This window comes from Pelodiscus sinensis, chromosome 16 (genome assembly GCF_052426305.1).
Source record: "Pelodiscus sinensis isolate ZL-2025 chromosome 16, ASM5242630v1, whole genome shotgun sequence".
Lineage (NCBI taxonomy): Eukaryota > Metazoa > Chordata > Testudines > Trionychidae > Pelodiscus > Pelodiscus sinensis.
In genome coordinates, this window is record NC_143067.1 from 10,332,621 (window position 1) to 10,359,279 (window position 26,659).

At 42.5% G+C, this 26,659-nt stretch overlaps 2 protein-coding genes across 7 annotated transcripts in view; one reads left to right on the forward strand and one right to left on the reverse strand.

Moving 5' to 3' along the window:
- PHYKPL (5-phosphohydroxy-L-lysine phospho-lyase) overlaps positions 1–23,130 on the forward strand; it is a 30,427-nt gene extending 7,297 nt beyond the window's left edge. The window contains exons 2-13 of the mRNA XM_075900480.2: positions 2,130–2,248; positions 3,043–3,202; positions 5,759–5,833; positions 6,818–6,905; positions 7,007–7,123; positions 7,446–7,528; positions 8,534–8,759; positions 9,022–9,176; positions 9,808–9,897; positions 11,060–11,190; positions 12,342–12,413; positions 22,252–23,130. Of these exons, the coding sequence (XP_075756595.2) occupies positions 2,130–2,248; positions 3,043–3,202; positions 5,759–5,833; positions 6,818–6,905; positions 7,007–7,123; positions 7,446–7,528; positions 8,534–8,759; positions 9,022–9,176; positions 9,808–9,897; positions 11,060–11,190; positions 12,342–12,388 (1,291 nt within the window). The 3' untranslated portion in view covers positions 12,389–12,413; positions 22,252–23,130. The remainder of the gene's footprint in view (positions 1–2,129; positions 2,249–3,042; positions 3,203–5,758; positions 5,834–6,817; positions 6,906–7,006; positions 7,124–7,445; positions 7,529–8,533; positions 8,760–9,021; positions 9,177–9,807; positions 9,898–11,059; positions 11,191–12,341; positions 12,414–22,251) is intronic.
- HNRNPAB (heterogeneous nuclear ribonucleoprotein A/B) lies at positions 378–26,029 on the reverse strand. Of its 6 annotated transcripts, none has more exons than XM_075900476.2 (9): positions 25,852–26,029; positions 25,512–25,739; positions 23,076–23,244; positions 22,832–22,990; positions 22,215–22,346; positions 21,367–21,469; positions 21,122–21,274; positions 20,962–21,046; positions 378–16,178 (listed from the first exon to the last, which is right to left on the reverse strand). In XM_075900476.2, exons 2-8 carry the CDS (start codon positions 25,703–25,705, stop codon positions 20,976–20,978), a joined length of 981 nt encoding a protein of 326 aa, XP_075756591.1. In that variant the 5' UTR covers positions 25,706–25,739; positions 25,852–26,029; the 3' UTR covers positions 378–16,178; positions 20,962–20,975. The 6 variants fall into 6 exon arrangements, with proteins under 6 accessions (XP_075756591.1, XP_075756594.1, XP_075756590.1 ...); XM_075900475.2 differs by lacking the exon at positions 378–16,178 and adding an exon at positions 20,382–20,708; XM_075900479.2 differs by lacking the exon at positions 21,122–21,274 and having other exon boundaries at positions 25,852–26,028.
- Positions 26,030–26,659: the final 630 nt, after the last annotated feature.

Below are 26,659 nucleotides of genomic sequence, written 5' to 3' on the forward strand. Positions count from 1 at the left end.
ATTGGCCAGATTGGGCAGTCTCCATGGGAAAGAATTAACGGACGCAAATTAGATATCAAAAAAGGCAACACACAGAAATGTGCTGGAGAACACTTTAATCTGCCAGGGCACTCATTAATGGACCTCCAAGTCACCGTGTTGTTTCAGAGCAATTCCACAAGCCAAATACACAGGGAAAGGTTGGAACTTAACTTCATTTACAAGTTTTAATTCTTATCAGAATGGAATGAACAGAGATTGGCTGGCTTGCACACTACCTTCCACATCCTAATGACTTAACCAACCAACCAAACAACGGAGGTGCTAATTGTTCTTATCAGCCTCTTTTAACTACTTAAGCAGTATTCACTGTCTTTTTTTCTCCTTCCTTCCGCCCCTTCCCTTATTTATTCTTGGATCTGGACTTTTAATACTTCAGCCATCTGAAGAAGTGGATTACAGGCAGTCCCCAGGTTACATGGATCCGACTTACATCGGATCCCTACTTACAAACGGGGTGAGGCAACCCCGCACTAGCTGCTTCCCCCCAGCAAACCAGGGAGACGCGAAGCTAGCGCCCCGCCCCCAGCAGACCAGGGAGACGAGGAGCGGCTTTTCTCAGCAGACACCTCAGCTTGAGAATAAAGGACTGAGGGAAGTGAGGTGTGGGAGAATAAAACTGAGCTCTGGAGAAATGTTTGGCTAGAGTTTCCCCTACAATATGTACCAGTTCTGACTTACATACAAATTCAACTTAAGAACAAACCTACAGTCCCTATCTTGTACATAACCCGGGGACTGCCTGTATTCCCAAAAAAGCTCATGATACCATCTACATGTTTTGTTAGTGTTTAAGATGCTACTATACTATTTGTTGTTTTTAAGTTTTTCTAGTTTTAGACTAACTCGGCTACCCCTCTGATGTTACTAAGGACAGATTTTTCTCATTTAGCTTTTCTTACCCCGTAAAGGTTTTATGACAAGACGGATACGGGTTGAAAGTGAGCAGTAGGGGGAATGTCATGGTTTCAGTCATACACACAACATGAACACCCCTTTCAGAATTTAATCTCATAGTTGATTTGTCCACAGTCATCAACTTTGGAATTTCCAATTAGGACTTAAGAAATCTCGTTTCCAATCTTCTCATCTGCTAAAGGAACATTGTAAACTTAAAAATCACACTATGTTTACCTCTTGTTACCTTTAAGATTGCTGTCTCTGACTTGAGTAGAGAACATTTTTTTCTCTTTTTTTCATTATTATTTACTTTGTAATTGACAACATTTTGTGTGCAAGGTCAATCAGTGTCCTCTGTGGTTTGTGTTGGTCTTAAACACAGCAATAGAGGCCATAAAATATATGATTTTAGTAAACCCACACAAATTGATACAGGTATTCAGAGGTATACTTGCAGTTCTCTCATCTGCTTCCTTGGACAGGCACACTTAGATTTACTGGTTTGGGCACCTCATTATAAAAAAATGCTGCTCAGTTAGGCAGGCCCTAGTATTTCAAAGAAAACCCTGTTGGCAGATTGCAGCAACAAGTCACTGGAGTGCATGTGGGCACAGGTCCACCCATGTGATTCCATTTCTAGGATCATAACCATATGGAGAATACGAGGAAGATAAAATTATGAAAAGTTGAAAAGATCGGATTTGGGAGGAGACCTTACTGGAATTTGGCATATATGCCTCTTGAAGAAGACAAAGGGGGTGAAGAGATACAGCTCTCAATTTCAATGTAATAATATAAAGAGGGGACCAAATCAATTGAGATCTGATGAAACATTAAATACAAGTCTCTATGTTTACATACTTGAGTTTGGTAATCGGAAACTAGGCTCCGATTCTGAAAAGGGCTCTTGATTCTGAAGTTGATTTTCACTGTTGGTCAACCAAAATCTGTTGGCTGACTCTTAGAGCATGGTACAAGGTCTGTTTCTCTTCTTCAACCTTTGCTTAAGGGGGACTGAAATAGAATGCAAGCAGTTCATATTTAATTTATTTATAGAAAATATTCCTTCCTTTTTGCCTTTGGTTAAAGTTACAGAAAGATCGGCACTAGTTAGTTCTATGTGACTTTTAGATTTTTTTTCGGGATCTTATATAATTCAAAACATTTTGTGGTTTTGATATTTGATACAGCTCTTCTTGCAAGCTCTTTTTTCCTGAAGATCCAGTGAAGATTGTTAGGGCAAAAGGCCAATATATATATGATGAACATGGAAGAGAATACCTTGACTGTATCAACAATGTGTCTCATGGTAAGTTTAAAATATCATTCAATACCAACTGATTCTAAATTAAGACAATATTCTGGGAGAACTCAGAATAAAAAAATGTTTCATTACCAAAGCTCAATTTGTGTGTCATTTGAATGGAAAAGGGAGGAAAACATTTCTTGGGTCTGTAATGTGGGCAATACTATTGACAAACCTTGCTTTCTGGATATGTGTACACGAAACCCTCGACATGCGACTGCCCAACTTCCAACCCCCCGCACTTACAGCTATTTTTGCAAGTGCGATTTCTGTATATTCTCCCCTAAGACGGGGGAGGCGATTTGTGTTTATTTTCTTTTAAGTCTGTTTCTTTGCTTACTCCTTGACTGTTGCTTTGGTGGAAAAAGCAGATGTTTCCTCATGCATGTATTTGGAATTGGACAAAGTGGTCAAGGCTTTGACAGATTTAGAGGGCAGAGTGCACAGACATCATTCAGCAGATAAAACTAGATACTACCACTGATTTAGCAAGCTGATTCACAGGATCCAGGAAATTTGATTAAGAATATGAATTAAAACATTTCTTTAACAAATACAGTCTTAAGAACTTGTAGATCAGATGATGCTACCTAATGAAGACTCTGCAGGCATCCCAGCACTGTCTTTACCCATCGACAGATACACTACTGCTACAATTTAGGGAACAGTGTCAACTTCTGCACCATAAGAAATATAGGAGCAAATCAGCGTATATTTAGCTATTTGTCAACAACAAATGTCACGGGGAAAGAACATGTATAAATGGAGAGACCATAAAAACTTTTTTTTTCCCCCAGTTGGGCACTGCCATCCGGATGTAATAAAAGCAGCACATGAACAGAATCAGTTGCTAAATACAAATTCCCGCTATCTCCATGACAATTTGGTGGATTATGCAAAGAGACTTTCTAAAACATTGCCTGAGAAGCTGTGCACATTCTATTTTTTGAATTCAGGGTAAGTAGGAGGTATTATTAGTGATATATATCTTTACTCATAGCTATCGCTGCACTTCATTCTAAGTAGTTAACTGCAGGATCTTATATGGGTGTAGATTATGTCTTGTCTGCTTTTGCAGACAAGATAATTTTAGACTATTTGAGAGAGCTGCTGGAGTTTATCCTTTTTAAACTTGTCACTCTAAAGGTTGAAATTATTAAATTACTACAGAAACACAATGTTTTGAAAAGCTTTAAAACAACAGCTTGCAAAAGAAAACATTGAGAACACAATCTCTGTTTCTTTTTGTGTGTCATACTGAAGTCCCCCCCCCCCCTTTTCTTGCTCTGCCTGTGGTTACTCTGGTTTACATGGGACTTGCCAATCTTGTTTTAAATTATTTTTGAGGTATGGGGATATTCACGTACTGGATGCTGAAATGTGTAAAGGTATTGTTACATTTAATGATGCATTTAAATGTTTCTATTAGTGTTCCCTATGTACCATCTAGAATTGGATAATATGTTATCAATATTGTACTACGGAACAAGACTAAATTCCATAATGTTCCTGTCAACTAATACATGCAATTCCAGCTAACTACTTTTGCCAAGAAAATATACTATATATTAGGATGTAAAGTAAAATACACTTTTGATACAAAAAACTATTGAGGATTCTAATTAAGAGCATTTTATTCTATTTCCAAGGCTTTGCTCAATCAATTGAAAAAAAAAACTATTAATCTTTAAGAGCAGTACTATGCATACGCTGACTGCATTTACTGTAATAAATTTAATTTTCATAGCACTATCTTCTGTAGGTTCTGGTCCAAACTGATTTATCATAAAATTATAGAAAAGAAGGGCTGGAAAGGACCTCGACAGGTAATCAAGTTCAGCCCACAGCACTGAAGCAGAACCTACTAAACCTAGACCATCCCTGATAGATGCTTGTCCAACTTGTTCTCAAAAACCTCTAGTGATGGGAATTTCACAACATCTCTGGGAGCATATTCCTGAGCTTAATACTTCTGAGGGAATTCTAAGTCACTGCGTTGTGTAAAGAATTCATGTCCCCCACAGATTTTTTTTTTAACTTTCCAGCAAAAATACGGTAATGTATATTATGTGGTTATTTATATTATGTACTCACCCACTGTTAGTGTTGCAGAATTAAATTTTTTTTAACTGTTTAAAATTCAGTTATGAGAATCAGAAGGAGGGGAGACAATTATTTAATGATCTCTGTCTCGGTATATCATATATATAGTAGCCCAATGTCTGTGACTCTGTAACGCTGAAACGTTGGCTGTTCCCTCTAGGCGGCGCTGTTGCCTCTCGCCGTGGAGCTCGGCTAACTTCTGCGCCATTCTGTCAGGCCGCCGCACGGGAGCAAACAGCACAAGCAGCAGTTTGGGGTCCGCACTCCCCAAGCAGCATGGGGCCCAAGCGGCCGCTTGCGCTGCTTGCTCCCGCACGGCGGCCCGGCTAAGTGGCACAGAAGTCAGCCAAGCGCCATGGTGGGAAGCAACAGCACCGCCCAGAGGGAACAGCCAGGGGGCGGGTCTGGACGAGCGTGCTTCTCTGACGTCAGGAAAGGGCGCCGGATTCAAAAGAAGGAAAGCCGAGCAGACACAGAGGACATGGAGGAGACAGAGAGGAGAACGGAGGAGGGGGAGAGGAGGTGGAGGACAGAACAAGAGAGAGAGTGAGAGACACGCAGCAGGAGGAGGAGGAGAGAAACGCAGAGTGAGAGGCGGGAGGGGGAGAAGAGAAAGAGGCTGTTTGTGTTGCTTGCTCCCGCATGGCAAGCACCACGGCAGGAGGCTAAGGGGGGTGGGGTGATGACGTACACACCCAAGGAGCGGGGCTTGGACGAGTGTGCATCCCCGACGGAGACAGAGGAGAGCGGAGAGAGAGTGAGAGGCAGGAGGGGGAGAAGAGAAAGAGAGAGACGGAGAGAGAGGCAGAAGGCGGAGAGCTGAGAGAGAGAGAGACCGGAGGCTCAGGAAAGAAGACCGATGTGGAGGAGAGACCTGAAAATCCCGTCTTATGATGGGCTAATTGGCTAGTATATATATCTTTTTTAATTAAGATTTTCCTGCCTGACGATAGAATGACATCACGCTCTCCAGCTGCAAAAGCCGCCAGAGAGAAGGGGGTTGGCGAGCATAGTGAGCAGCAGGCACAGCCCCCTAGTAAACATTAAGAAAAATTTTAAAGCATAAATTGTCAGTGTTGCATCAGAATATACAAAGTAAATATCCTTAATTCAAATGAATTCTCAAGCAGCATTTTTATTTTGATTATCACAGATAGAGATATTTTTCCATCTGGTTGAGCATTGCACACACATTTACCAGTAAACACTCTAATCCTGCTGAACTTGTTTCTAGAAAGTGCAATGTAGTATCATAGTCCTATTCCAGTCCAGTGGCCTACAGTTCTGCACGTGTGATCATTTCATGTATAACTGATGTCATTTGTGAATGCAAAATGGCAGAGCAGGGGAGGCCAAGGTTTCAAATCCTGCCCATGTGCAGTGAAATAACTATTGAACTTTCAATTGCAGATCAGAAGCCAATGATCTTGCCTTGAGATTGGCACGGCAATATACAAAACATGAAGATATTATTGTTCTGGACCAGTAAGTATATCAAACATTGTTTAATAATATTTTCTATATTTTATTTTTGTTTAGTAATTTTAATTACCATTTCTAAAGAGAAGGCACAATTTCATTCAGCTATCCCAACTGCAAATTTCTTTGACATAATTTTGCCCTGTAGAAGTGTAAATGGAACTAGAGACCTTTCTTCTTTTTTGTTACAGTTATCTTTAAAATATGGTAGCTAGCAAAGAAGACATAAGAAACAGCAAAGATTCTGCATCTGGTCAGGAGTCTCAAACTCCTGGCCCGTGGAACATCCCTGGAGGAATTGCACAGTCCAGTCCAGGAGTCCCAGCAGACCGGGGACTGGAGGGAGTTAGAGGGATGTCAGTTACCATACTCCAAGCCCCTTCCTGCCATCACCTCCCTCTTTCCCGCCATTGTACCCTGTCCCCCAAGGACATAGCTTCAGGGATCACTGGGGGAGGGGAGGAAGTGTAAGTGTGACTGCTGCTGCTGCTGCTGCTTCCCTGCGCCATGCCCTCCCACCCTGGTAATCCTTGAGTCTGTGTCCTTGGAGATGGGGTATCATGGGTGAGGGGAGAGGGCAGAACAATGACAGGGACTCCCAGACTGGATTGCGCAACTGCTCTGGCCAGGAATTGTCAGCGGGCCGGGAGCTTGAGACTCCCTAATCTAGAATTTTGGTTTGATTCCTGATCGCTGCTAGCAGGTGTAATACTCCTCCTGATAGCTGTGATGGTAGAAGCGGGCCACTGAAAAGCCAAAGATGTGGGGGAATTGATGTCAGTGTCTTTTACAAAGTCAGCAGGAGTAGAAAGTAAGAGCCAAAATCCCAAATATAGTGGTCCTGGTTGATAAAGTCCTGTGCAAAGCTATTATGGGCCATATGACCATCTCTTGTTCAGATGGACTGCCTGACACAAAAGGGTGCAAACCAGATTAATTCTAGAGAAATGTGATAATCTGGAAATTACTGTTACATTGTTTTGTTCTAAGTGCTTACCATGGACATCTGACATCTCTGATTGACATAAGTCCATATAAATTCAGAAACCTAGAAGGACAAAAGGAATGGGTCCACGTGGTATGTACATACTGCAACCTAAACAGTATATGTGTTTCATTTAATGTATTATCCATCTCATCTGTGGCATACTAATTATAAGGCATTGTTCCCTTGTTCAGGCTCCTCTCCCAGACACATACCGTGGAATATACAGAGAAGACCATAAAGATTCAGCCCTAGCCTATGCCAATGAAGTGAAAAAAATAATTGAACAAGCACAAAAAAGGGGCAGAAAGGTGAAAAAAATCTTTCCTAAACTATTTGCTGACTCTTTGGTTGTAGGAAGGGATAGTAGAGTTTATCAAGCAGCAACAAACATTTCAGGACAATCCCTGTTAGGGAACTAAAAAGCATTTAGATTGCATAAATGACAATTATATTTTCATATTAGATCTATCAGATATAATTTCTGAAGATTTGACTATGTATCCATGTAATACTTTGAGAATGATCAGATAATAGTTTAAAAAATATTCATCCACTATGTAGTCTGCAACTTGACTGTTACTGCAGTAATTTTTACTACTCAAGTTGAAATATTGCACATTACTCTTTCAGATTGCTGCATTTTTTGTTGAATCCTTGCCAAGTGTTGGTGGTCAGATCATTCCACCAGCAGGTTATTTCCATAAGATAGCAGAGTAAGTACATCCCTTCAGAGCCCTTTATATCTGATTTGTATTTTTATTTATCTAAACAGAGATTAAACCGTTATCTTTATCACAACATGAAAACAGCCTAAACATACTAGGTTTAATATCCTTTTTTACATAAAAAGCTTTTGTCCTATTGAACTGTAAGCTCTTCAGGGCAGCAATGTTATTGCTATTTTTATATAATTAGAAGATTTTCCCCGTGTTGCTCGTGTCGGCAATGTCCCCATATGAATTGGGGTGGGGAGGAGAGCATCAGGCTTCCCCCATCCTACCTAAAGGATGCCTGGGGGGCGGGAGGCTCGAGAGAGGCTGGGTCAGGCAGCAGGCTGCCCCAGGGAGAGAGGATCAATTAAAGTACAAATTGGACTTCTAGGGTGCATCTAGACTGGCAAGATTTTGTGCAAAAACTTGCCAGCTGTCTACACTAGCCACTTGAATTTGCGCAAGAGCACTGACGTTCTAATGTAAGAATTCAGTGCTTCTTGCGCAAATACTTTGACGCTACCACTCAGGGATAAGCCCTCTTGTGCAAAAGGGCCAGAGTAGACAGCCACCTTAATATTTTGTGCAAGAAAGCCCGATGGCTAAAATGGCCATCAGAGCTTTCTTGCGCAAAAGCGCGTCTGTACTGGGCACGGATGCTTTTGCGCAAAAGCACTTTTTGCGCAAAAGCATCCGTGCCAATCTAGACGCTCTTTTGTGGAAATACTTTTAACGGAAAAACTTTTCCATTAAAAGTATTTCTGCAAAATAATGCCAGTCTAGATGCAGCCCTATAGTTCTGACTTCCATAGTCCAGCAACATCTGTGGTCCAGCATTCCCATGGGTGCTCCCAGATTGGAGCAGTGATGGGAAAAAGCCAGGCTTTGCATCTAGCAACTCCTCCCCTATCCTCCCAGAACTGCCAGATCAGGAAGGTACAACCTGTATCACAATTTTATGATGGTAATTGAGTGCAAAAAGTCTAATATGTCCCTATTATGTTACAGACATGTACACCAGGCAGGAGGAGTTTTTGTTGCTGATGAAATTCAGATTGGCTTTGGCAGGGTTGGCAAATGTTTTTGGGCATTCCAACTGCAGGGACAGGATTTCGTGCCTGATATTATCACTATGGGCAAACCAATGGGAAATGGGCACCCCATTGCCTGTGTAGCAACAACAAAAGAAATTGCAGAAGCATTTGCGGACACCGGAGTGGAGTACTTCAATACAGTAAGTAAAGAGAATGAACCAAATCCTTGTTTTCTGGTTATATGATTAACTAAATGTGAATGAGGGCATTACTATTTAAGTGTCACAGTCCTGTAGGATATAGGTAACATGTTAACTGAAAGCAATATTGACCACTTATCCACAAACAATGGAGGAATGTCTTCAGCTGTAATGTTGAAATATTTATTGATATTTAAAGGCCACCATTTAATTTTTTAATTTTTGTGTGCTTGATTCTGTCTTTCTTTTCTCCTGAGCTTAGTTTGGAGGAAATCCTGTTTCGTGTGCAATAGGATTAGCAGTTTTAGATGTGATTAAGAAGGAACATCTTCAAGCCCATGCTACACAAGTAGGCAACTTCTTGATGGAATTACTAAATCAGCAGAAGATGAAGCATCCTATCATTGGTGATGTCAGGTATCAACTACCAATTCATGCTTTCAGATTGTTTGAGGTCAGCATTTATCAAATTGGGGCAACAAAGATGGTGGCAAGGTCTTCAAATCTTGTATGAACAGGAAGTGTTTAGCATCAACTGACATTCTAACATGGAACCACAGTGGGTCTGTGTTATTCACCAAATTAGCATCACAAATGCTTCTTTGGATATACCTCTTTTGCCCCCTTATATAAGATACTACAAAAATTGACTAACTTTCATTTGACTAAAACCCATAGGCTTAAATTGACCTAAAAACTGATGCCCTTGTGATGACACTGCCAGGTCCAGGTTAAAACACAGATTTGATTCTGCTATCAGTAAATTCACACACACAACTTGAACTCAATCATGGAATTAGTGTAAATGGGGAAAAACAATTTAAAATCTTGTCTTGCTATATTAATTACAGCACCTATTCCCTGTCAAGGCAATTATCTTTTTTATCCCTGTAACAAACTAATCATGTTAATAATAGAATTAGTGAAATATGAAAATACAACAACAATATAGTCTCATAGGACAGTTGCTGCTCCACTTTTTTTTGGTAAATTATTCCTAATTCCTTCTTGCTGATTTTAGACTGAATACCTGTTTTTTATTTAAAAGAGGTGTTGGATTATTTATTGGAGTGGACTTGATAAAAGATCAAGAAAAAAGGACTCCAGCTACAGAAGAAGCTGAGTATTTAATAACAAGGTATTTTTTTAAAAAGTTACATACATATTCTACTGAACATTAATCTGTGATTTCACAATGTTGTAGCATTTAATGAAATTTCATTTTAAGAGAGGCAAGTACTAATTATTCAATAGTTATACAGAAATAAATAAATATATATATATATATATATATATATATTTAACTGTGCATAGCCACTGGGGACTAAAGTGTTAATGCTCACAGCAAGATAATGAAATGCATTTTAAGACTGAACTTGCCAATTTCCACATCTGACTCAAAGTGATGTCTTACCTGTCTCTGAAGACTCACTGATGTCATTGGGAAGTTTGCATGAAGTTCATAGGTATAAGTTTGTTTGTTTTTGTTTTTTAAATAAAGACAACCAAAAGTACTGAGCCTTCAATAATGCCTGTTTTCTTAAAAAAAAACTTAACTTTAGTGTATGTCTGTGGGTTGGTGTTTCTTTAAACTATAAGTATTGAGGATTTTGACAGTTTCAAATTACAATGTACTGACACTTGGTATATAAAATGTCAGTGTATACAGAAAATGTGATTGAGATTACATCTTGCATGCAATCCTTATTCTGAATTTCTGTTAAATATAGCTGAAAGTAATCCCCTCTCATCTAAGCTATATAAATATCCTGAATATTAGATGATGTTCGACAACTTGACACAAATTGCAATGATTGAATCACAACACTTGGAAAATGGAGAAATTTTCTGAAGTCTCAATCGTGCTAAAACTGCTGTAATTTATCTCTCTCTCCATATATATATATATATATAGTTACAAAAAAAGTTTTTCTCATGGGACAACAGAGAGACGTCATCACGTCACTGGTGTCCCATAGGCACTGTGCCCTCGCATGGCCTGCCTGCCCCAGACACTGTTCGGGGACTAGTAAAGCCACCCTAAAGCCTGGCCTGGGCAGATTCTACCTCCCTACAGGAGGGCCAGGTGGTGGCAGCAGTGGCTTCTTGCTATGCTCGGGACCCCGGACCCAGCAGAAAACTAGCGCCCTAGTATTTTTAAAAATTAAGAAACTTAAATGAATAATACTTTGGATAAAAGCACGAAGGAATCCAGTGGCACTTTAAGGTCTCTGAAACATGTATTTTAGGTCAAATCATTACACATTTAGATTTTTAGACAAATTTTCTTCCTTCTCTAGATTAAAGAGAGAATATATTCTGTTGAGTACGGATGGTCCAGGAAGAAATGTGCTTAAGTTCAAGCCTCCACTGTGCTTTACTATGGACAATGCAAAATTAGTTGTGGACAAAATGGATGAAATACTAACAGGTAAGTGTGTCAGATTAATTTGCAGAAGCAGCAGTTTTGAGTAGTGGACTAAGCGAGAACTTTTCTGTAATCTTGGCTCTGTAGAGTGACCAAAGGGAAGCAATTTAGGGCAACTTTTTCAAGATGGTTTCTAACATTAGGGGTATGTCTAGACTACATGGCTCAGTCAACGAGGTTTACAGGATCGGTTGGCAAAGGCTTCCCCAGCCGACAGATCCGTGTCTAGACTGCCACGCTGTGCCGGATCAGCTGATCGTCGGCACAGCACGGCGGTCATGTTTATTTTAATTAAGCGGGGATTATTTAAATCCCCGCTTCTTTGCCTATGCCGGGTAAACTTGTTTACATGGCTCTGTCGACAGAGCCATGTAGTCTAGACATAGCCTAAATGATGAATTTGAGGCAGTTGGGCCTAATTTTCAAAACTGCTTTCTGCCTATGAAAGTTAGGCACTACTTACCTATAGTAAAGCATCCAAAATTAAAGGTCAATTTTGAAAATACTGGTCTTATCCTGTCCAGTGAAGTTATTTAAGAAGTGAACGCAACTGTAAAAAGGGAGATAATGTGTGGAACTTTCTTAGAACAAGGGGATGCCTGATAAAGGTGGTCTCTTACATAGGTTGATTATATTTCTCTACCTGACCCGACATATGTTGAGAATGAGTTTAACATTTATACAGATTGGACTTACCTGGTCCTGAACCCTCAGGATCTTGCTGGACCAGGAAAGGTTGGGTGGAGGGGTGGCGATAGCCTCCCCACTAAGCTCCTCCCCCAACCACTTGGCACCTCTGCTCCCACCCCCCTGGCTGCAGTAGCCCTGTGGGCTCTGGCAGCCCTGCTGGCGCTTGTGGGACCCTCCCTTTCTGTCAGCTCCAGTGGTCCCCCTTGTCTTCCCAGCCCCGCCTGCTGCCGACTCTGGTGCCCTGCAGGCTCTGCTTGCCCTGTTGGCCCCGCCAGCCAGCTCTGTTCCCAACCTGTGCACTGGGACTATTTAGTCCAGCAACATCTGTGGTCCAGCAGAGTTCCAGACAACAGAAATTCAACCTGTATAATACTTCACCTCTCTAAAGTACTTTTAAAAATTTTGTATGTTTATCTCATATGTCTGAACGTTTTTATGAATTTGCTTGCTTGATTAAATTTCAGACATGGAAAGAGAAAACACATGTGAGCCAATAGGAAAACACCATTAATTTTAGTCCTCAGCGCTTTGCTCAGGTAAGCATTTTCTTTTCCAATTTGTTTAAGTAGAATGCTAAGATCACTAAACTAGTAACATCATGTACTGGTTTAAAGAGAGAACCAATAAAATGTTTTACAATATATTTTTCTAACATTTAGCCTAGCATATCATTTGATTTAAAAAACAGATTACCCCTTTTGGTGTTCTAATCACTATTTTGATTTATGTAGGATCACTTTAGCTTCTCAGCCCCAACAACAATCTAGTCTCCTTCAAGTGACGAAATGGCTGGGTTTTTTTACTCAAATTTGACTACTCTAGTAGCAGTTGGAATCCTTAAAATCTGCTGCTACTAGAAGAATATCACTTTGGTATCTGTTGGGTGATGGAGAGGGTAGTTGGTTTTTGATGTATTTCATTGTGTTGGTTGCTGCTCATGCAGCTGCTCTACTAAACCTTCAAGTAAGGGAAGCACAACTTGGCCCATTCTGGAATCTGTTCTATTCTCTTTGAGAATTCAAAGAAGCAAACCCAAATACTCTGTGTGAGCTTTCTATTTGGCACAATATGTGTTGATGTCATTTGGAATTCTGACAGTAAAAGCAAGTGATAATAATAGCATAAGCGAAACCACAATATGGTGAACTAAGGACAAACTATTAAGATGCTTCTGCATTGCAATGGACATTTACTTTAGTTCAAGCAAAAGCCATATTATGAGCTACAGCACCTCATACAAACATCTATTTTATTCAAGAATTAAAAAGTTAGTTTTGAATTAGCATATAAGATGTAAATCCTATATTCTACTAAGTCTAAGTTTGTGAAATTAAAGAATAGAGAAATTTTATGGCCCAATTCAGTTGCCATTAAAATTAGAAACACTGACTGTAGCAGCATCTGAACGAGAGCTTTCAGGTGCATGCAGTGTAAGAGATGCTACCAAAAAAGTTTATAAAACTATTTCTCCTGTTTAATTACATATTTCCCATATTGTCACACATGAAAGGGTTGCTACAGTGCATGGCAAAGAGCCTGCAAAACTTTGCTCTAAATACAGTGTAGGAGAAGCGGCATTGACCTTGTTAATTTCCTTCGTGTACAGAAAGTATGAAACCTAATACATACTTTACAATATCTGATCTTTCATCTATAAGTTCCAGACAGTAATTCTACAAAATGTACTGCAAAGGATAGATTTAACAATCACGCTTCCCATAACCTAAAACACACTTAAGCTAAACAATTATGTTACAATCTGCAATATTTGCTAATGCTTCTGTTAGCAATGAAAAACTTCAGAGAAAATACTCTGGCATTATAATTAGTTTGCTTCAGCTGTAAGCAAAGCTGGTTTGCAATTCACTTAACTAGCAGCCAATTCTGAAAAAATGACTACCAAAGAGGGTTATTTTCCTATTCTAGTTCTTATGTACCATTTTGCAGTGTCTCATTTTTCAGGTTTGAGTTATTTTAGTGACTATACTAAAGCTCAATATTCTACCACGCTGTAGTAGCCAACTGGAAAGCATGCAGAACCCATGGCCATATATGTACCTGTCCTCACTTTGCTATGTTTTAGTGTCTTACCAGCTACAGAACTTGATTTATTTATGCCAATATATGGTTTACACAGCCAGACTCATTTTCAACCATAGGTCTCAAACAGGTGCCTCTGTGTTTAAACCCTGTACCAAAATGTCTTACGAATCGCCTTCCTTCTGAGGACATGTTTAGTGAGGAAAGAGAAGATCAAATCTAAACTTGCCCACAGAAATGCTGTCTTTGAAAGACAGCAAAATGTGTGAGCAGTGAAGCTGAATATAACATTCCCTGTGAGAGCATGCAACATATACATCTTAAGGTTCTTTTTAACAGCAATGGAACATGTCTCCACTACAACAGAAACAAACAGTACACTCTGCTCTACATGACAAGCATCCTCAGTTTTGCTTCAAGCTCTAATAACTGTGCATCCAGACCCAACTCAAGTGTCAGTATGACAGCTTGCTCCTTAACCACAAGCTGCTCTGTATGCATTTGCTAGCTAATGCATGCTTCGCCAGGGATAATGGTGCAAATCTTCCCTGCTGAACTGTTTAAATATCTCCTTATTTCCCATTCACACCCCCCCTTACTGTTTGTTAGAGTTCAGCTGTGCTTTTGCTGATTTTTAGAGAGAAATCATGGCAGGTAGAATTACTTATGGGTAAATGAAATAAATAGTAGCCATCATAGACACTAACTGCTGTAGTTTGTTGCTATTTTTCCTATCCTTATCTAGTTAGAGCACTTCTACAGTGACTTTCTTTCAAAGTCAGACTAAGGCTTTGTCTACACTTGTAAAATTCAAGTGCTGCCTGAGTATTGTTTAAGTAAAAGTGGCCATGGCAGGAGTGCTGAGAGAGGCCTCTCAGTGCTCTATGTAAACCACCTCCATGAGGGGAGTAGCTAACAGGACTGATAGTGTTAACAGGCTAACACTTATAACTTGTGGCATTTGGAGGGAGGTATTTTTCCTTGAACCTGAGTTGCAGGCATTAAAGTGGCAGTGTCGACTTAGCCACACATTCAGACTATGTCTACACTGAGCATTGTTGTGCAATAAGATATGCAAATGAGTAGAGATGAATATCGCCACACCTCCTTTGCATACCTAATGAGCTACCATTTTTGCAGCACGGGCTTTTGCCCAAGAAGCTGTCTACATTGCTCCTTCTTGCACAAAAAAAATCCTCTTGCATAGAGCTGTTCTTCCTGAAAATAAACAGTGGAAAAGCTCTGAGCACGAGGGGTTATTTTGCGCAAGTAGGAGCAATGTAGACAGCTCCTTCTTGCACAAAGCCTGGGCAGCAAAAATGGTGGCTCATTAGGTATGAAAATGAGGTGTGGTGATATCATCCCTGCACCTTATTTGCATATTTATTGCACAACAGTGCGCAGTGTAGACATAGCCTCAGGGTATATCTACACTGGAGAGCTTTTCTGGAAAAACTATATTTACATCTACACTGCTACTATAGAAAGAATACAGTAAGTTGAAAGAATGGAGGGGGTTTTCCAACAGCTGTACAACTCTTTCTATGAGGAAGAAGCCTTTTTTGAAAAAAGGCAGATGTGGATGCAGAAGGAGTTTTTTCAAAAGAAGAGGCCTCCAGGAAAAAGCACAGGTGCCCTAGTGGCCACTCTTGTCTGCAGTAATCTCAACTTACATGTGAGATAGCATCCAATCAATGTGGATGTTACCTTTCAAAAAAGCAGATTGTTTTTTCATTGCTCCTTTTTTGAAAGTGTTTTTTGTGGAAGATCTCTTGGGAGTCCTTCAAATATTTATTATTCTTAGTAATGAAATTGACTGCAAGGAGGCTGCATTTATGCAAAATCAGAATGGACATTCTGATTCAGAGACTGTTCTGACTGCTGAGCCAGTGTGTCTCTTTGGTTCAGTTTTCCTTTTATATGTATTTCTTACAGCAGGGGGAATTCTCACTACCTAGACAAGAATTAGAAGCAATGCATATATGACCTTGTCTGTTCAGTAATTTCTGTCTATGAAACCAGAAGGACCTCTTGTCTGTCAATATTTAGTTATGGTCCATGGTTGTGCACTTTCCCAATCAGGTTCTGAATCTTGAGCAGCTGAGCTAGATCTTTGCCACAGAAGCATGTTGTGCTTGAAAGTGAATGCTGTGAGGGAATCAAAGTGTTGCTCTTGGTATTTAATCACAAATTCATGTACTTGAAGCAGATCCACCATCTAGCATTCTGTGCCACTGCCCTGGAGCTCTGGTTAAGATGCCCTGTAGAAAGGGATAGTTGAGTAGTAATCAGAGCTCTCAACTGGATTGTATTACCACCAGAATCTTAGTAAAGACACAGGGAGGGAGGGTGGGCACTAAAATGCAGATGTTTAGAACTAGTAGTGGACCACACACTGCAACCTGCAGTAGGCTACTGTGGAATATCAAATAGGAAAGATTTACAGCATCTAGGACCATGCAGGTCCTCTGCAAGCAGGGATTCTACTCTTAAAACTAGTCTGACTGCAATCTTTATTCTCTTTGAGTCATCCGACCTGCTCTCCCCTGGCCAATGAAATGTTAAAAGGCTCTTCTACCTCAGTGTCAGGTGGATCTTTAAGAGCGAGCCAGTTGAAGGTGGCATGACAGCCTCAATCTAACACTTTTTTTGTGGGTAAGAGACCTATCTTCACCTGCCTGCTTTTGTTACCCTTTCAGAGTAGCTTGTCTTTGCTCATATCCTTAATGATGAGCACTGAGGTATTGTGTTGAGCGCAGACTTAGCTGTCATTTAGTAGCATAGCAGACATTCTGTCATGGCTAAGGAAGACTGGAGGAGTTTGGCAGTTAAGGACAGTATTGCTGGTTCAAGGTGATTGAAGCTTTCCTTTCCCTACCCCCTGCTTATTTTAGCAAGAGGCAAAAAAAAAAAGCTGCTAAAGAATAGGTAGTAGTGGAGGTAAGTGCATGATATAGCTTTAAACTACCTCATGAGTTCATGGTCAGGGCTCACCAAACCACAGTGAGCCACACTGTCCAGCAATCTGCGCATGCACAGATCACCCGAATCCAGCTCTTCCGGGTTACAATCTACTCACCCGTGGCAAGTAGATGGTGGAGCCCCGTTCATGGTCATAATCAGGGCTTGACGAGCAGCAGCAAAAGCTACTCGCCAGCCCCATACAGGCATTCCCCGGGATTACATACAAGCTAGGGACTGTAGGTTTGTTCTTAAGTTGAATTTGTACATAAGTCAGAACTGGCATCCAGATTCAGCCGCTGCTGAAACTGACCAGCTGCTGACTACAGGAAGCCCAAGGCAGAGTTTCTCTGCCCCTGGCTTCAGCAGCTGATCAGTTTCAACAGCAGCTGAATCTGGACGCCTGGCACAGAGCAGCTGGGGCGCTGCCAGGTAGGTCCCCGCAGTGCGGCACCTCAGCGCTGCGGGGACTAACCTGGCAGCACACCAACTGTTCTACCACAGGTGTCCCCAAGTCAGCTGCTGCTGAAACTGATCAGCGGCTGATTCCAGGAAGCCCAGGGCAGAGCAACTCTGCCTTGGGCTTCCTGTAGTCAGCTGCTGGTCAGTTTCAGCAGCAGCTGACTTGGGGACACCTGGGGCACAGCAGCTGGCGTGCTGCCAGGTTGGTCCAGTAGTGCTGCTCCTTGGCACTACTGGACCAACCCCAGCTGCTCTGCCCCAGGCGTCCTGATTCAGCCACTGCTGAAACTGACCAGCAGTGACTGAATCAGGACTCCTGGGGCAGAGCAGCTGGGGTGCTGCCGGGTTGGTCCAGTAGCGCTGAGGAGTAGCGCTGTGGGACCAACCTGGCAGCACCCCAGCTCCTCTACTACAGGCATCCACAAGAAAAGCCTGGTCTGCTGGGAGGCAGGGGTGGCGCACTAGCTGCGCCCCCCCTCCCCCCCAAGCAGACCAGGGAGATGCAGGCAGTGGAACTGCCCAGACGCGCTGCAGTCCCGCCGCCCGCATCTCCCTGGTCTGCTGGGAAGGGGGGGGCACAGCTAGTGCTGCTGGCCAGGGAGACACGGAGTAGCTTTTCTCGCCGTGGAGGACGCGCGCGTCTGGGCGGTCCTGCCAACGTAAGTACGGGTCCATGTAACCTGGGGACTGCCTGTACTGTGCATGCGCCAGACCCACATTGCGCATGTGCACCCCGCAAACATATGGGGCACCCAGCTGAAATCTACTCTCCTGTGGCATAAAGCAATTCACAATCAGTACACAAAGCAGTTATTTAAAAGGAGGGAAAGGAAATGCTGACAAAGAAGTAGCAGTAAAAGGGAAGGGGAATCAGTTATGTGAAAGATCATTTTGTAAACTTGGGTTGCAGTTAAGAGTTGAGAACTGTGAAGTTTCACCCATGTTTAACATTAGGGATGTGAATGGTTAACCCAGGGGTTCTCAAACTCTGATACCACAACTCCCCTCTTAAGTTTCTCATGATGCCCCCAGGGGGTCAGGAAACACAGGGTTAACTAGTAAACATAAGCCTTACTGGGTGGTGTTTACTGGTTGCAGTTAAGGAGCAGCGTTAGAGTAGGCCCCTGGCCTCCTCACCCCCTTGTTTAACTGGTAAAACAGGATCTTATAGCCCAAGTTTACATTGCTTGATATTAACTGTTCTCTACTACTCTTAAAGCCAAGCAGCAATGACACTTTCTTGCTGAAAGCTAGTGTAACTTGCATTTGAAAGTGCAATAGTGGGTGCCATTAAGTAGCTTACCCTGACCTGGTATGGAGTAGTCAGTAAACCAAGGCAGATAGCTAATTTCACTGCAGCACAGTAACAAGTGATAACTTTTAAAAATATCTACCATGAACAAAGTTTCTTGTTCCCTTAGTTAAGGAGCCAAACCAGGAATGAAGACAGATTGAATGTAGGACAATTTGGGGGAGTAATAATGTAGCCTACACACTTTGACTAGCCTTTTAAATATATTTATAGATTTGTTCCCTTTCTGCTTTAATTTATATAAACAAATCTGGTTTTATTAAAAATTTAAGGTCTATCTATATCACTTTTCTTTACAAGTCACAAGCTTGAGGAAATACAGGAAATTGTAGGCACTGTTACTCTTAAAAGACTTTAACAATGTCTATTAAAAGCAGCACGAAAGATTCTTCCTCTCCTCTCTCTCAGTTCAATGCCGCCATCTTAACATCTAGGCTGTGTCTATACTGGGCCACTTATTCCGGCAAAGCAGCTGCTTTTCCGGAATAAGCTGCGAGCTGTCTCCACTGGCCGCTTGCTTTTCTGGAAAAGCAATGACTATCTACTGTAAAATTGTCAGTGTTTTTCTGGAAAAACTATGCTGCTCCCGTTTGGGCAAAAGTCCTTTTCCGGAAAAACTGTTCCAGAAATGGGCCAGTGTAGACAGCACAGTAGTCTTTTCCGCAAAAAAGCCCCGCTCACGAAAATGATGATCGGGGCTTTTTTGCGAAAAAGTGCTTTTCCGGAAAAGCATCCTGCCAATGTAGGTGCGCTTTTCTGGAAATACTTAACGGAAAAACTGTTCTGTTTTAAGCATTTCCGGAAAAGGGTGCCAGTGTAGATGTAGCTGAAGTGTCAGTCTGCCTGCCTAAAGTAATGGTTCTCAAAACTGCAGCCAACTCAGCACAGAGCTGTGGCCAGTGTGATACAAGGACCATATAAAAAGATTAAAAAGACTTGAACTTTTCAGCTTAGAAAAGAGGAGACTAAGGAGGGATATGAGAGAGGTCTAAAATCATAACTGGTGTGGAAACAGTGAATAAGGAAGAGTTATTTATTTGTTCCCATAATTAAGAACTAGCCCTCACCCAAATGAAATTAAATTAAAAACAAAATTTTTCTTCATGCAGCACACAGTCAACTAGTGGAATTCCTTGCCAAGGGATGTTGCAAAGACTAGGACTTTTTGAACCCTGTTAAAAAGAGCTAGATAAATTCATGGAGATTAGGTCCATCAATGGCTATTAACCAGGACTGGTAGGAAGGTATCCCTAGCCTCTGTTTGTCTGGAAATGGATGACAGGAGAGGGATGACATAATTATTACCTGTTGTGTTCACTGCCTCTGGGCATCTGGCATTGGCCACTAGGCTGGATGGACCATTGGTCTGACCCAGTATGGCCATTCTTATGACATCCTCAGGGCCATAGAGCTAGTATTGGAGGAGACCCACATACTACAATAGTAAACGAGTTGAGAAGCAATGGCCTAGTTTTGTCTCTAGAAAGAAGCCAAACAAGTCAGCTACTAATACATACACTTAAAGAATAATTAAAAGTCCAGAAGACAAGATATTCAAAAGCCAACATCACTCCTGAATAACTCAGTTTCAGTGAGGGATTTTTGCTCAACTTCAGAAGTCTAATTTAACTCTGAAGTGATTGCTACGAACACCTAATTTCACTTCAGTTCTGGAAGCAGTACAGTAGAGTTGTACAGTACTGATACAGCTGAAGAATGGCACAAGACACTAGATTACACCTTTTTTATTTCAAAAGCTAGGATAGCTTCAATATCCATGTCATGGTGAATCAGAACACATGTAAAATACCTTACAATACATTAGATTCCAAAAAGGTACCAAAAAGTACAGTAAAATTAACACTTCCAGTACAGGAAATGTATGACACAAAAACAATACAAAATAAAAAGGTGGAAAGTGACACTGGTTCCCTAAGATACATCTCATTCTGTACAACTGGAGTAATGCAGAGTCCATATAGTAAACTCCAAGAGGCAGTCCCTAGTTGCAGAGCTGCAGCTTTAAGCAGACCCTCAAAATCAGTTTCAGTTTAACCTATTAATAAAATCATTAATTAATATCTTCAGCAAAGCTGAAATTTACACACCACACTGTCTAGACAACTAGTTATCTGTAAATATTAAACATGTAAGACATTTCCAGGGAGCTCTTGAGTAAGATGCACATTTAACAGGCCATAGAAATTTATTGTAAAGTTAAATTTGGTACATAATTGTAATATCCATCTACAGCATTGAGTACAAAACCTATGCAGTCATTTTCTAAAAGAGACCATGCCACTGCATACCTGAATAAATTTGATCAATATGGCTTGTAATTATTCTGATGACCACCACGTCTTGGACTTTTCCCATAATTTGCACTGCCTTGACCTATGAATAAGAAATTAAATGCATTAAACTGTTATTTAATTGTGGTGTTTATACCCAACACATTTCTCTACTTACTGTAATCATAGCCTGGTCCATATTCATAATACCCATATCCTGAATAATCATAGCCTCCATAGCCACCATAACCTTGCTGATAGCCGTATCCTTGATTCCCATAACCCTGGGTCCAGTAATTGCCATAACCTTGATTCCAAATTTGACTTTGAGCTACAGAAAGGAAAACCATCCACAAAATCCCATTTTAGTACAAGCTGCTTCGTTCTGAATGTGTCCATACTTAAGTAGTGTGTAATACTTACCTCTTCCACCTCTGCCTCTTCCTCCAAAGCTGCCTCTTCCTCCACCACTACTGAATTGTTGCTGCTGATATACTTCCTTCGGCTGTGCCACCTTGATCTCACACTGAAAAGCAAGAGAGCAATGTGCTTGAGTACAACACTGCCCTTATAACTGAACATGTAAATTAGAGGTGAGCTGTGATTTTACTGGTCTACCACATTGGCTCATCCTTTCCAGACTACTGTACCCCTTTCAGTAGCCTGTCTTGAGTTCCACAAGTTTCACCTCAACTAAAAAAAAGCCACTTGCAATTTTTCAATAGTGTGTTTTTGTATTTATTTGGTTCAATGAGAAAGTAAGCCAATACAAGAAGTTGGTACTCCTTTAGAGATGTGGATGAATGGTGGTTGTGGATATTCTACTCGTGTTTAGGTCCTGCAAAGTCACCAGGGAGTGCTAGTAAAGGGAAGGGCATAATCAAATTCATTTGTGTAGAAATCACAGTAAGTAGTATTTAAAACCAACAGGGGACTTGCACAAGTGTAGCAGCTGTACTTCTTTTCTGAGGTTAATAGTCTTACAAAAATTATTGCAGTATCAGCAGGAAAGTATATTTCAGAGACATCCTAAAAGCGTATGCCAGAACCCTTCAAAATAGTAAAGCAACTTAACGAACTATGCTTAAGCCTAGCAATAATAATTTAAATTTGGCTAATAAACCCTAGTGTAAGTGGTAAGTTGTCCTCATTGCATCTATGTGGAGACCAGAAATGAATCACCTCTGCGTGTTTATCTATCTATAACAATATAAACTAGATACTACCTGCTCACAATGGGAAATTTGTTTCAAATCTGAATTGTTTCTTACCTTGCTTCCACTAACATTATGGAATTTTTTTTCCAAGATCTTCTTGACTGGATCTTCTTCCTTGAAAGTGATGAATACAAAGCCTCTCCGTTTGTTGGTCTTGGGATCCATTGGAAGTTCAATGGCTTCAATCTGAGAAAATTAAAGAATACAACTTTAGGACCATTACTTTTCGCTATAGTGTCAGTGTTCTGACTTTTCATGCCTGTATGTATTACATAAGATACTACAATTAGGCTTATAACTAGTATTTACTTCCTTTTTAAAGCAATTCACGCTCAAATCCAGAGCTCTAGTCTTCAGAAACAGGATTTAAATATGGTAAACATTCCCAAATTATACAAATACTTCATTAGACTACAAGTGTCAAGTGCACATCTGGCAATTTCTACATGGAGCTGTAGTGACTATTCTTTTTACATGGTGACTTTCAATAAGTCAAACCCTTAAAATTAAGTTAGTACAATAAAAATGCTTAATGGTGAAGTTCTGATTAGTGCAAGACATTTTGGAACAAATTATGTAAGTCTGAAGATCCAGTCCATGCTCAGTCTACAAAAATAAAATTATAGCACATTCTGTGATGTATCAGCATTTACTAGTGTTAAGTTACATACCTCTCCAAACTCTCCAAAGTATTCCCTGATTTTCTCTTCTGTAGCCTCAGGGTTCAGTCCTCCAACAAAAATTTTCTTCACTGGATCTTTTTTCATCGCCATAGCCTTTTTGGGGTCAATAAGTCGCCCATCTAATCTGTGTTCTTTCTGTTCCAAAACCTGCCAATTATTTGATATAGTAAGATTAATTCATATAAGATTTTCCTAGATTTTGAAACAATTAGAGGCACAATCTTAAACTCACCTTGTCAACACTTCCAGCTTCTTTGAACAAAATAAATCCAAAACCTCTTGATCTTCCTGTGTTTGGATCCATCTTTATTGTACAGTCAGCCACTTCGCCAAATTTGGTGAAGTAGTCTTTCAAGTCTTTTTTGCTTGTATCCCAGCTGAGGCCACCAACAAACATTTTCCTGAAATTTCATAAGGATAAAATTAACTCAGGAATTGTTACAGTAGAATTGTATAGCATAATGTACATTACTACCCATGTCTCCTGTGCATTGCGAGGAACAAAGCCAAAGGTAAGATGTGCATTTGATGGGCTGTTAATGTGCCCCATTTTAAGGCTATTGCTATTAAAGGACTTGGCAATTTTTAACTTCACCTTTATCCCAATTGAAAAAATTTTTCCTGTGAATTCTTGGTGCAATAATGAGCGCAGAGACATTACTCAGTGACAAAACCAAGTTTCTCCCTTTTAAAATGTTCCTCTGGCTGATCTATTCAGGTTAGAGCTCAAAATAAGATTCAACAGGAATTCTAGCAAAACTCAGAAAGATGACTATACCTCACATGGTACTTCCAAGGGACTATTCAACACTAAACCTGAAAGGGTTTCCACATCTTGAGTTGAATTTAGTGCCCTGACATAGTGTAAAAGCTGCCACCCAGCTGCTTCCTGCCACAGCTTGGCTGCCTCTAATTGAACTGAAGTAACTAGAGTTACTTAAGGTTACTTTTTTGATTTCTAGTCCAACTAACAAGTCAGAATGTTTTTCAATAGTCAGTCCTCACAGCTACACTAACTTCACCTTGCAAAATGGTTCTGAGTTTACAAAACCAGGCCACACCCACTGCCTTGAGAATGGAAGATCATGTACATTTATTTTATCCTGACCAAAATGCTCACCCTATGCAAATAGAATTTTTGCAAAGCTTTTTTAATTTGCACTAAAAATAGGGCTAAGTAATCTAATTAACACAGAAGTGCAACTATAATGCCAAGGTAATTTTTGGTTACATTTTAAAGTTTGACAGAATTCACCATAGAATGCAGTTTAGTATTACAGTATCCTTTAAAGCATTCACATCTCAGTTTTAGCCCTACATTTTGCACCAAATACTGGTTTCTGCATGGAAAAAAGCTCAATAATCTTCACCTTCACTGAGTAAGAAAGCAGGGTAAACATTATCACATCTCTTACTCTGCTGTATCCATGGGTGTGCACTACACTACAGGTACTTCAAAAATTCTGCCCTACACTTTGCACAGTAAGTTATCCCATGGCCTAGTTCCCACGCTCCTCATAAGGCCTGTTAGGTAAACAGTCATAAGCACCCAGAAAGCTTAGGCTCATATGAGAGCATAGAACCTTAATCACAAAGCCTCAAACCAAAGATAGAAGTTAAACTTGAAAGGAGAGGGGTGGCTTACTCCACAACTTGAAAAATACATGTGTTGAATTTCTGAATGATTTCTCCCTAGTAGGCCTCAATAGAGGGGTGGTAGTAATAAATGCTAAGGCAGCTGAATGACAGCCATCAATGGAAAAACTACACCCTTTCTTCCAAGTGAACAAAAGATTAAAGACTGGTCTACACTAGAAAACTATATCAACTACATCACTCAAAGTGAAAAAATCCGTAACTTAACAGCATAGTTAAGCTAATGTAATTCCCAGCACAGACAGTACTAAATTTTCCTATTTGAACAAGCAAAACCTATCAGCAGCATAGAAGCATCTATGTTGAAGTGCCACAATAGTACAACAGCAACACCACTATTGAAGCATTTCTAATTTAGAATAGCCCATAGCCTTTGTTATTTGACAAGGCACCAAGGACTATGCCACAGTAAGAAATGTAGGACATACAATGTAAGTGTTCCCTTTCTACTCCAGGATGCCCTCTCTCCCCTGTTAGTTTACAGATATTCCCCCACACTCCCACCACCAGTTTTCAGGAAGAAGGCTTTTTTTAGACACGTTGTTTGAAACAGTTGTGGGGGGGGGGGAGAAGGAGGAAGTTCACCAGCCCGCACACCTGGAAAAGTAAGGCCCTGCCAAGCCTCCCTGCTCTGAAAACCCGGGGGCAGGAGTGAGAGGGAGCGAGAGGCGAACTCTGCCATTTCAGCGCGGGAGAAGCCAGCAGGCCGGATCCCCGCCCCTCCCCCAAGCCTCCACATGGCGCCAACAAAAGGCAGCTCCAGAACAAAGGACAGGCCTCTGCCGCTGCGGTAGCCGGGCCTGCTCATTGGCCGCCAGGCTGCGCCGAGCCGCCGCGACGGAGCCGTTCTGCAGCCCAACCCCCACCCGCGGGCCGAGAGGCCAGGCCGGGGCGACTCCCCTCCCCCCACTTCCGTTACGGCGGAGGGCCGGCGCGCGGCCTACCGACCCGCGAGAGCGCGGCACATGGCGGCGAGGAGCCGGGGCCCGTTCGGCCCGGCGCGAAAACCTACCCGGCGTCCTCCTCGTTCTTGCTGGCGTTGATCTGGTCGCCTTCCGCTCCGTTCTGGCTGGCGGGCGCCGCCGCCGTGGCCGCCGCCCCCGCTCCGCCGCTCTCGGCCGGCTGCTCCCCGGCGCCTTCGGCCGCTTCGTGCCCGTTCTGGGTGGCGTCGGCGGGCCCCGCCACCTGCTGCTCCGCTTCCGACATGCTGCCCCTCGCCCGAGGCTGGAGACACAACCGCCTGCGACACAAGCGGAGCGCGCGGTGAGCTAGGCCGCGGCCCTGCCGCCCCCGCCCAGCCCCCAACCGGGAACGCCCGCCGCCTCGGCCCAGGCCCGCCCGCCGGGACGCACCTTAAAACCCGCTCCCGATAAAATCCGGGCCGGCCCGAATCGGACTGGAAGCCTCGCGTGGGCTCGACCTGAGATGCCTCGGTGCGGCGCTCGGCTCTCACCCGACCGGCCCCGCCGTCACCCCTCCCCCGCCAGCGACACGCACTCGCCAACAGCCCGCGCCGCAGCCTTCTGCGCGCGGCCGCCTTTATAGAGGCCGGAGCGCGAGCCACCCGGCAACAAGGCGCCTGCTCATTGGCCGCCGCCGCCTGCCGCTCACGCGGACTTGCCTCGCTCGTTGGCTCCCGGCGGACCAAGGGTGGGGCGGGCCCCGCTGGGGCGCTCGGGAGCGAGCGCAGCGACGGCGCGGGGCCGAGCTTTGGGGCGGGCATGCGGCGCAGGGGAGGGAGCGAGCCTGGCTCGTGGACGCGCAGCGGGGCTGGCTCCCCTCCCCCATCCAGCCCGGCGGGGGCGCGGGTTGCAGCCTGGCCAGCCTCAGTGCTGAGGGGGGAGGTGGATCCTGCGCAGGCGGCCCCCCAGCTCTCTGATGGGGGGAGGGGGGTCTCCTTGCCCCCCCCTTATCCTCTTTAAAGGGGGGGGTTGAAAAGTGGTTTTGTCAACCAATGGAAACCGGGGACTTGTCTGTGATTGGAAGCCCCGACCCCCTCAACCAGACCCACAGGCTGAGCCTGCCCTAGTGTGGACGCTGCGCCACCACAGACGGGGGTTGCCCTTGCGGTACTAAATCCACCCTGTCCAGAGGGGGTGCTTGCTTGATGGAATCGACCTAGCGTTGTGTCTACGAGGGCTCAGTTTGACTTACTGGCCT

Excerpts from the sequence above, each read along its gene's own strand:
- HNRNPAB (XM_075900476.2), bottom strand. The coding sequence starts at position 25,705 with ATGTCGGAAGCGGAGCAGCAGGTGGCGGGGCCCGCCGACGCCACCCAG. Across the intron at positions 22,991-23,075 it reads AAGCTGGAAGTGTTGACAAG|GTTTTGGAACAGAAAGAACA; the intron begins GTGAGTTTAAGA and ends AATAATTGGCAG. Across the intron at positions 21,275-21,366 it reads AAGAGGCAGAGGTGGAAGAG|CTCAAAGTCAAATTTGGAAT; the intron begins GTAAGTATTACA and ends TCCTTTCTGTAG.